The 11,125-nt window shown below is 43.1% G+C and overlaps 1 protein-coding gene across 2 annotated transcripts in view; it reads right to left on the bottom strand.

The window, feature by feature from the left end:
* Window positions 1–11,125, bottom strand: part of AFF3 (AF4/FMR2 family, member 3) — a 761,863-nt gene that overhangs the window by 59,052 nt on the left and 691,686 nt on the right. For both annotated transcript variants that reach the window (XM_006870742.1, XM_006870741.1), the window contains one exon: window positions 4,248–4,437. In XM_006870742.1, the coding sequence (XP_006870804.1) occupies window positions 4,248–4,437 (190 nt within the window). The remainder of the gene's footprint in view (window positions 1–4,247; window positions 4,438–11,125) is intronic.

The following is an 11,125-nucleotide window of genomic DNA, read 5'->3' as shown; positions in this document are numbered from 1 at the left end:
CAATATACACTCATTGAAGCAGCAGTCAAGAAATCAAATGAACTAGTTCAATAGGCAAATCTGCTGCAAACAACCTCTTTAAAGTGTTCAAGAGGAGCAAAGCTGTCAGTTGGAGGACTAAGGTGCACCAGAACTCAAGTCATATTAATTTTAGTTGCCTCATATGCATATGAAAACTGGGCAATGAATAAGAAAGATCATAAAAGAATTGATGCATTTGAAATATAGTGTTGGCAAAGAATATTGAAAGTACCATGGACTGCCAGAAAACCAGCAAATCTGTGTTGGAAGAAGTATAGGCAGAGTGCTCCTTAAAGCCAAGATGGCCAGACTTCATTTCTCAGTCTTTGGAAATGTTCTTAGGAGGGATTGAGGAGTCCCCTGGAGAAGGGCATCATACTTGATAAAGTGGAGGGTCAGCGAAGAGGAGGAAGGACCCCAACAAGATGGACTGACACAGACAGTATCTGTGGCTCAGAGATAATCATCATGAGGCTGGAACCGAACCAGGCAGTGTTTGTTCTGTCATGCACAGGGTCACTGTGAGTCAGCCCAGAATAATTCACGAGAAGCTTGTTGAATCAGTGAAGTGACTTGTATCACATTTCTGTGACAGTCAGGTCAAGAGCCCAATTGTGTGGGATTTGGTCTCATTGCTCTTTGTAAAGTGATTCTGATTTTACAGAGTGATCTACGGCAGCATTTTTCAAAATGTTCAAATGATCTGGGAAGAGATGTTTCCATAGTCAGGTCAATTTGGGAAATGCCCCCAAGGAAAATCCAGTTTTCCTGAGTAATATCAAGGGACCAATGATGTCCTACAGTAAAGCAAAGGGTTAAAATTTGCTTTTTCCCTGCACTCTTTACATACATGGCTAGGGTTTCTTTATATTTTCTGTGTAATACTTAATCTCTGGGGAAACACGCTGTTGTTGTTAAGTGCCTTCAAGTCGGTTCTGTCTCATAGTGACCTTGAATAAGGTTTCCAAGGAGTCAATGACGGGTATGAACCATTGACCTTGCGGATAGCAGTCCAGTGCTTATCCTATGGCATCACACCAGGACTCTTTGGGGAAACATCCATCGATCGAGGGAACTGTGTTAGTGTAAACATGCTGAGTGGAAGGTGGTTCTGACATGAGAAAGAAGATAAACTCTAGGGAGAAAAATTAGGCTGAAAACAACTAAACCAAACATCAGGTCCTAGAGAGGGGCTTCACACACAGCCGTGGAAATCATGTTTACAGTGGATTTCCATGTTAGCGGATGCACACGATGTTGTTATACTACTGTGAACCATGTAAAGTCAAGCGGCTTTCACCAGCCCCAGTTTTACAGCATGGTGCACAGGAAGCTCAGGTGAGCCCAGTGAGAGTGCAGGTGCCTGGAACATCATACATCAGGATGTCACCAAGAGAGGAAGTGAGAGCCAGACACGTTTGGATTCAGTGTGGCAGAAACTGGTCTGAACTGTGGAATGGGAGGTGTGTGACTGGGAGAAGAGCAGATTTCTAGGTCTTTTTCCTGTGATGATATTGGACGGGTTTGAACCGCCAACCCTTTACTTCGCGGTGGACTGCTTAAACACTGTGCCACCAGAGCTCCTTAATGCTAGCTCCTGGCTTTGTGACTTTTGGCTTGCAAACTCATTTTGTTTTTAAAGGATGCAAGTCTACATTAATCTTGTGAAACATTAAGAGAAACCTTATTTTTGTTCCAAGGAATGCATTATTTTACAGTGAAAATAAATGCCAAGCAGCTTGCTTAGCACATCAATTGCCACTTGTACATTTCAGATGCAAAAGAAGTAGCAAGGAATTGAAGCACAAACAGGTGGTGTGGCCTGGGGGAATTTAAACCTTTCAATCGCCTCAGGAGAATTTAAACTTTAAAGTCTTCCTTTAGCCAACTCATGCTCTTTCTCCTTAGCTAGGGGCCTCTTTGATAGCTGCTGGAAGAAATGACAAGAATCTTCTTTCATCACCAAGGAATTTAAGTCTTTGTAATGATCTCAGTGACATTTAGAAAGACTTTGCTGAAAGCATTTTATAACTATACTTCTTTTAGGCCAGGTTTCAGCCTCATTCAGGAGCCCTGGGATTCACATCTCACCATGAAAATAAGAATCAGTGATCATGACTTTAACCTGCAAAGTCACAAAGAAGAGCCAGGATGTGGTCGTCTTCACAGAACATGTCCACTTTATATCTACCCTTCCTGTGCCTCTCAGCCCACCCACCTTAGCCCATGAACTGGTCACTGGGACTCAGTTCCAATAACTAACCACTCTGAAGATTCTCAGCACGTAAAAGCACAAAACAGGTTTTGGAGAAGTCTGCTTTATTTTATGTAATTCCGGTATATATTTTCTCTTTGTTTCAAAGGATCCCCATTAGAATGTCAAAAACAAACACGAAACAAAAGCAGGGACTTTCCCTGCCATATCATTGCTGTATCCCAGAGCCAAGCTCAGTGCTTGTGGCAGATGCCCAACAAATGTTTGTTGAGTAAACACTGACTGACCTAATGAGTGGAATGATGAAGAAGGAATAACAGAATCCAGTTCCTGCTAATGATTAGGATTAGAATCAACCTATGGCTTTTTAAAGGTGCATGAAGAATCTTTCCCTGAGAGACACACACACACACAAGAAGCAGCTGAGAGAGAAAAACAGAAAGGAGGAGAGAGGCAAGAGAGCCAAAGGCAGGAGAGGTGACTTTTGAAGGAAGAGCTGTTGGCCCAGAGCAGAAAGGAAATGAAGAATGTAGGGAATAAAACTCCCCAGGGTTCCTCAGTTCTCTTGCAAAATGCCTTAGCCTCCTGAGAGAGTCCAGGACAGTGGAGAAAACCTGAAAGGAATTTAAAAATCCTGGTGTGGCGCTGTGGGTTAATGCACTGGACCGTAGTTCAAGCTCACCAGCTGCTCCTCGGAAACCCTATACAGGGTCACTATGGGTCGGAATTGACTCCATGGCCCTTAACAACAATGGACTTGAGATAAAACACACTTAATATGTGTCATGCAGGCCCCAGCCTGTGGTACAGTGGCACCCTTGCACTGGGAAGTATGTATAAATGGGTTTAGTTCTATTTCAGAACCTATTTAGAAATCTGGCCCATAAAGCGCTGTTGTCGCTGGGTGTTGTTGAGTCTGTTCTGACTCACGGCAGCCCCGTGTAGTGTTTCAGAGGCTGTAAATCTTTATGGGAACAGAAAGCCCCATCCTTCTCCCTCAAAGCAGCTGGTGGATTTGAACTACTGATCTTGGGCTTACCAACTCAACATGTAACCCACTATGCTACCAGGGCTCCTAAAGTGATACAGAGGGTTGTAAGTAATAAAACAACAGAAATGCGCCCCCCCTCCCCCAATCCATGGTAACTTCAAATGTTTAGATGTCTAAGAAGAAAGTGCATCATATCCCTTTAGAAATCCAAGTCTACCCCTGCAGCCACATTGACTTGAGATGTTTTCTTTCAGTCCTCTCCCAAGATCCTTTATGCTCTGAATTACTGCTTAATTTTCCCTTTTCCACGTTAAAGGAGAAAAAGCAGTGGCTTTTATCGGTGCCTTGTAATGTTTTTATGTGACACACCTAAATCTTCCCCCTAGTTGCTCATCATGGCTATAAAAAGGTTTCATGATTATTTATAGGGTGATGCTAATTTTACTTTTATATATATATATATATTTTTTTTTTTTTCAGAAAGAAAATACCATCAAGAAGGTTTTATTAATATTTATATCCCTTGTCCTTCTATGTCCATGACAAAGTGCACAAAGGTAAGATTCTAACCATGTCAAATCCCTGGATTTATGGGCACTCACATTTCCCAAGAGGTGATCCTCCCTGTCAAGTTATTGCCTTGGCTGACCCTTAGGGAGAGCTCTGAGACCACAGGTTATTATTCCCAGTCAGTGATGTTGACAGCATAGTTGGAAATTTCTGGAAGTCAAGATAGAGCTTTTTGGACAATGGGAGATGATGTTTCTGCACTTCAAAGGAAGCTGTGTAATGAGGAGACCTGTGAGGAGCGGGGTGGGTGGGATGCTGAGTCTGCACAGTGACTGATTGCCAAGGGGCGGTGGCCTGCAGTGAGTCACACTGGCTCCCAGCAGTTCTCCTGTCACAAGACTGTGGTAGAGGGGACTCTGGGAGGGACGTGCGAGCAACATGACTCCAGGACTTACTGTACTTGCAGTGAGAGGGGGAGAAGTACCGTGCAGAGCCACATGCAGTTCTTACCTCAGGGCTGGAGAAGTGAGGAGGCTTGCTCGCCTCACTCTCACTAGAACTGCTCTCGGTCTCTGAGTCGGATCCAGAGCTGCTCTCCGAGTCACTCGAGGAGGAGGAGGAGGAGCTGCTGCCGCTGCCGCTGCTGCTGCCCTTGCAGGAAGGCACGGAGGCTCTGCAGTTGGTCTGCTGGACCACGGTGCTGCCAACCCATGAGGCCCCGGGAGAAGGAGAGGGAAGGAAAACCAAGTGAGCAAACACGAACACACCACCAAGCTGCCATTCAACAAGAGCCAGGAGGAGGCACATTACAGTAGTGACCACGAATGGGAACTTGAAGAGAAGAGTCAAAGTCAAAGGCAGCCTAATGATTAATAATAACAATAATAAAATTGGTAATGGAAGTTGGTGGCCCCTTTGTCTTCGGGCGAGAGTTTTGTGGTCATTTTAGAAGAGAGGGTGGTATAATTCCTGAGAGACGGTTTCACTCGTTGCTGCTCTGACACGGGCTGTTTCAAAAGCATCTCCAAACCTTAATTATCTACAAAAAGGCAAGGAAATCCAAAAAGTTTGAAGTTGTTTTTCAAGTGTAAAAATGACTGCTTCATTTTTGTCCCTGAGCAAGATGCCCGGGCTAGGGAAATGGAAGTTAGGAAGGGACCTGCCTTCTGTTCTGGACTTTTCTGGCCTGTGTGAAAGTCCTGGAGATCACAGGATATTTGGAGTTATAGCCTCTTTCATTGCCCTGCCCATACAGTGGAGCCCTGCATTCCTTACATGAGCTTGCTGACTGTATAAATTACACTAACCATCTTTTGTATCCTTTCTAAAGTAGATCAATCACTTAACTGGTCTTTACATATTCCAAACTTTAAAACTCTGGCTTATAGAAACAGCATTTGAAATTTACACCTGAGGAGTCTATGGATGTTTTGACATTTGCTAGAAAGTCTTTTCATACTCAAAGACACCAGGGGGAAAAAAAAAGACGCTTTCCAAGGGCAACTAATTAACTAAAAAATTCAAATAGCACATATCCAACCAAAGAGCATTTGAGCCAAAAGGAAAATTTCAGTACTCACATAATATTCAACATCTTCAAAATCCTTTATTAATTGGACCTCTGAATGTGTTCTTTTGAGGTCAAGTTTTAAATCCAGGAAATGGAGGGTGACTGTTTTAAAACGTTGAGTCAGCAAAGATCTGCCTGGCCACTTCTTCGTGACCACTGTTTCCAGTGCTGTGCACCAGAAAAGGCCAGAGTTCTGGGAGCTATTAAGGGCTTATGGTTGAAAGTGCAACGCAGCCTGGACAAGGTAAAGGATTCCTTTTGCCCACCCTTTAAATCGTTGACAAATGCTTTCTCCAAGGACAGACTCTCATAAATCAGCAGTATGTTGAAGGGTGGGGGGTGTTGGGAAGGGAGAGTTCACAGTGACTGGAACCTTGCTTCTCCAGTAAGAATGACAAGACAAGAAACTATCTTGCAGGGAATTAAAAAATAAAAATGTCTTTTTTGAACTTCAAGGTTAGGAGGAACCAGGGTTTGAGCATAACCTTCCCTAGTGGTTTTGATGTCTTCCACCAACGTCACTGTTAATACCTACTGTCTGACAAAATTCCTCAACGTCAGACAACATCTGCACGTTTCTGCCGTGAGTCCTTTTGCAGTATCTCATTTGTGTCTGGTGTGGACGAGACAGAGGAGGTAAAGGAAAGGTTGGTGATCAAGAGCCTGTAATATTTCTTTCTTCCCTTACAAACTCCAACCCATCTTTTTAGCTGACTGAAGGGAGACAGCAACTACCAATGGAGTCATGAAAAGAAAAATCCTCTCAGATTCTGACTGAACGTGACCATCTGGGGTCTACGTTAATGGTTTAGTGGTAGACTCCCAAACTCGGGGGATAAAAACACACAGCCCCAAGACCTCCCTGTTAAATGACTGGTGTGGAAAGATGTGGAGGAGGGCTGTCTCCATATCACACGCTGCAATGACATTTATCGAAAACTAGACAATTCCGATAAATCAAGAACATTTTGATTGACCTTACATAATGGTCACTGGCTTTGATCAGCGACCAGAACATTCTACCTGCTCTAATTCACACAGAAAAGAACATGAGCTGCTGGTTCTATGTGTACACAGGCCTTGTATGTGCAGCAGCGTGTGTGGAATCCCCTGTGGCTTTCACCACAAAGTGATTGACTGTCTTTTGTAAAGCGGCACTTTAATTTCTGAGGAAATGTCCATGAAACAGTTACCACGCTGCCTTCCTTTTATAACTGCCATTCTTTCGTAATGAGACATGCTAGAATCTCAACGCTGAATCAGAGTGGCAGAAAACATCTTCTGCTTTTATGTTTTCCTTCCTTAAATTAGGAAACTCATTTAAAGTGAGAGTTTTACTGGCATGGTGATTGTTTGTTTTTAAAATGGTTAAGAGAGTCAAGAATTTGAGGTTTTTCCTTCATGCATTTGCTTGTAAGGCCTGTGGGGGTCATGATGTATCTGGGATCAGGAATGGGTATATTCATATTACAATGGTCTGGATAGAGAATCCAGGCAGAAAAAAAATCCATTTCAAGGATGGAGGCAAGTTTGCCTGGGAGAGCTCTGATGGCTCTAGTGTAGATGCTGGGTTAACTATCCCGACCTCCGGTGAAGATGATACTCCACTGACTAGTCTTTGCACAGGTCCTTGGGGACAACTGTCATTCTGGCCTGAATACATTTACTGTTCTTACCATGAGTGCATGCAGTTGCTTTGCTTTTCTGGGGAAGCTGCTGTTGTTAAGACAGCCGCATAAATAGAGAAAACAATGAAACCAGGGATGGTTATCACTACATATGAGCCCCAGGAAAGCAATGGGCTCACTTAAGTCAGGATGGCTGTTTGGAGTCACAGATTTAAGAAGATAGAAAAAGACCTACCAGACCACCTTTCAAAGAAGACTATAGGCTTTGGCTGGCTGGCTGTGTGTGGTCAAGTTGGTTCTGACTTATAGTGACCCTTGCAGGGTTTCTTTACAGGAGCAGAAAGCCTCCTCTTTCTCCTCAAGAGTACTTCATAGACTCAAACTGCTGACCCTTGTGGTTAGCAATCCAAGGCGTAACCCACTACCATCAGGGGACTTCAGGCTTTAGATATTAACATTTGTGGTTGTCAGCTGCCATCAAACTGACCTCTGAGTCATGCCCAATGGGACTGTGGTCCACAGGGTTTTCACTGGCTGACTTTCAGAAGTAGACAGCCAAGACTGCCTGCCTAGTCTGTCTTAGTCTAAAAGCTCCCCTAATGCTTGTTCAGCATCATAGCAGCACCCCATTCAAACCTGGCAGCACCATAGCAGCATGAAAGCCTCCACTGACAGGCAGGCAGCAGCTTCAACTGTTACCATTTGTTGTTTGTTATCAATGCACTGGCCAGGAACTGAACCCGGATCTTCCGCACGGAAGGTGGGCTCCTGGTGTGGCACTGTAGGACCAGCACTGGACTGCAAATCACAAGGCTGGTAGTTCAAAACCACTCGCTGCTCCTTGGAAACCCCAACAGGGAGAAATATGAGTTGGAAATGACTCGATGGCATTTAACAACAACAACAACATCTACACACACACACACACACACAAGGGAGCATGGTGGCTCCATATAATAAGCACTGGACTGCGAATCACAAGGTCTGCAGTTTGAGCCTGCCAACCTCTCCATGGGAGACAGATGAGGCTTTCAGCTCCCTTAGAAATTTAAAAAGGCTTGGAAATCCTACGCAGGGTAGCTATGAGGGGAACCACTAATGTGACATACGTGTTGCTGTGATTCTGGAAGCTATGCCACTCACTGGTACTTTAAATACCAACAGGGGTCACCCATGGTGGAAAGGTTTCATGGGAGCTTCCAGAATCAGACAAAGTAGGAAGAAAGAGGTGGACTAATTCTGAATGTTTACTAACTGAAAACCTTATGAATAACAGAACATTGTCAGATACAGTTCCAAAACATGAGTCCCTCAGGCTGGGAGGCTGGGGAAGAGCTGCCTCTTCAAAATAGAGTTGACCATGGTGACGTAAATGGAATAAAGCTTTTGGGACTTTTATTTGCTGATGGGGCACACCTCAAAATGTGGAGAAACAGCTGCAAACTTCCATTAATAATCAGAACATGGAATGTATGGAATGTGAATCTAGGTAAACTGGAATTGTCAAAAATGAAATGGAATACATAAAGATCCTAGGTATTAGAGAGCTGAAATGGACTGGTATTGGCCATTTTCAATAGCTTCACATGTATGTTGGACAATGAATAAGGAAGACCGTAGAAGTGGTATTGGAAAGAATATCAAAAGTACCATGGACTGCCAAAGAACAAACAAATCTGTATTGGAAGAAGTACAGCCAGAATGCTCTGTAGAAGTCAGGATGGCCAAACTTCATCTCTAATACTTTGGACATGTTATCAGGAGGGACCTGTCTCTGGAGAAGGATATCATGCTTGGTACAGCGGAGGGTCAGCAAAAAGAGGAGGACCCACAACGAGATGGACTGGCACAGTGGCAGCAGCAATGGGCTCAAGAGTAGCAACAAGTATGAGGATGGCACAGGACAGGGCAGTGCTTTGTTCTGCTATGCATCCTGGGGCACTTTGTCCGTCCTGGTCAAGGATAACATGGTAACATTTCAGAAGAAGCAACAGTTTTCACTATTAAAAACAAATACAAAAAAAAAAACCTTAATAAACACTTGACTGCCAAACCATCACCAATTCCCTGCTATCAGCGTTCCTCTTTAGCATTCATATCAATATTATTTGATCAAAAACTATAACAACATTGGTGTTGCTAAACGTTGTTGATTTGGTTCAGACTCATAGCAACCCTGTATAGAGTTTCCAAGGAGCAGCTGGTCTGTTTGACCTTGAAACCTGCAGTTAGCCGTTCAGTGCTTATCCTACAGGGCCACACCAGGAGTCCCATAACCACATTATGAGAATGGAAAATAGTTCAAGGAGGCTCAGTACTGGTAGAATATCCTCCAAAAAACAAAAGAAATTGATTATTGTCATTTGTCTTCTTACATTTTCTGTCTCTACAATTTCTCTCTTAAACATAAGCTTTTAATCTTCAATCAGATACCCAGCTTCCCCTCAATGGATCCATCCCATGTCTGCTGATTCTTGACCATAATAACTTTATCCTCATCTTGACAAGCCATGTCTGGTTATTGTTGGGTACCTACTCATATTTTCTGTGCCAGGAAGTCTTTTTTTCCCCCTTTCTTCTTCTGGTTACTTCCTACTCTTCAGGACTGAGCTCCAATGTTACCATATTCAGTACAGCTTTTCCCAACTCTCTTAGGCATAACCGATGAGGCCCCATGAATCCCTCTAGCATGTAAGCCATTTCTCTATTTGTAATACCATATTAAGGACAGGGATCAGAGAATTTAAACTTGCATCCTCAGAGCTAGCCGAGGGTGTGGCATAAACAGTTTCAATAAGTGTTGATTGAATGAATAAAAGAAAAGTGATTCTTGAGCTAGTCAGTAAGGCAGTTTATTTTGTTAGGCAATGAGATGTTCATGTACTTGCCTATGCTTATGCATTTTTTTCTACTGCCTTGAGGCGCTCTAGCATTTCATAAAACTGATAACTTTTGAAATCTGCCATCTATGTTAGAGACTAAAAATTAAAAACCCGTAGGGGCCCGACAAGTAGCACAAATGAGTGAAGTGACACACATTATGATAAATAAGAGTATATTCTCACCATCTCAGTGAAAAAGATGTCAAACTAGAGAAACTGATCTGGTCAAATGCTATTCTTCATACCAGCATATCTCAGCCATGTGGAGACAAGAGCCCAGGATGACCAATTTCTTTTCTTTCTTTCTTTTTGAGGAAGCCCCAACTCTTGGTGTTTCTATCAGATCCCCTGGCTTTAAAATGCTGGTCATTTAAGAAGTTTTAATAATGAAAAATTTCATTGTGTTTTGGCAATGAAACATATATCTGTGTGTCTGATGAGGTCTGTGAATCACCATTTTGAGATCCCTTATCTATAGCCTAAAGAACCAATAGACCTTGTTGGAAGAAGTACAGTCAGAGAGAGCTCCTTAGATGCCAGGATGGCCACACTTTGTCTCTCATACTTCGGACATACTGTCAGGCAGGATCAGTCTCTGGAGAAGGATATCGTGTTTGGTAAAGTGGAGGGTAAGAGAAAAAAAGGAAAACCCACAGCGAGATGGATTGGCAAAGTGGCAGCATCAATGGGCTCAAAACGTGGCAACAATTATGAGGCTGGCCCAGGACTGCGCAGTGTTTCGTTCTGTTGTGCTTAAGGTCACTATGAGTCAGTACCAACTCAATGGCACCTAACAACAACAACAATCTATATCCTACTATCACATATTCTGAAAGCATGGGGAGGTTCCTTAAGAAGAGACAGACATAATAACACTAAGATCAGGGCCAGGCCCAAATAACAGGATAACCAAATACACTCACTCTCAGCCAACTTAATATTTAAATTTTTTAAAATGTGGAAATAAGTATAGATTCACAGGGTCTTGCAAACAAACAAATAATATTGAGCTATCCCATGTGTACTTCACCCAGCTTCCCTCAAAGGTTATGTCTTCTGTAACTGTTGTTGTTAAGTACCATCAAGACAGTTGCAACACATAACGAACCTATGTAGGGTTTGCAACGAGTGGCTGCTAAGTCTAAACTACTGACTTTGCAGTTAGCAATCCAGCACTTATCTTACAGTGCCACACTAGGACTCTTCTGTGCCGTCAAGTCAGTTCTGACTCATAGCAACTCTGCATAGGGTTTCTGAGGTTGTAAATATTTATGGGAGCAGAAATATTTCTCCTGCGGAGCAGCTGGT

This window comes from Chrysochloris asiatica, unplaced genomic scaffold (assembly GCF_000296735.1).
Source record: "Chrysochloris asiatica unplaced genomic scaffold, ChrAsi1.0 scaffold00150, whole genome shotgun sequence".
In the NCBI taxonomy this organism is placed as follows: Eukaryota; Metazoa; Chordata; class Mammalia; order Afrosoricida; family Chrysochloridae; genus Chrysochloris; species Chrysochloris asiatica.
This window is presented reverse-complemented; position numbering and strand designations above follow the sequence as displayed.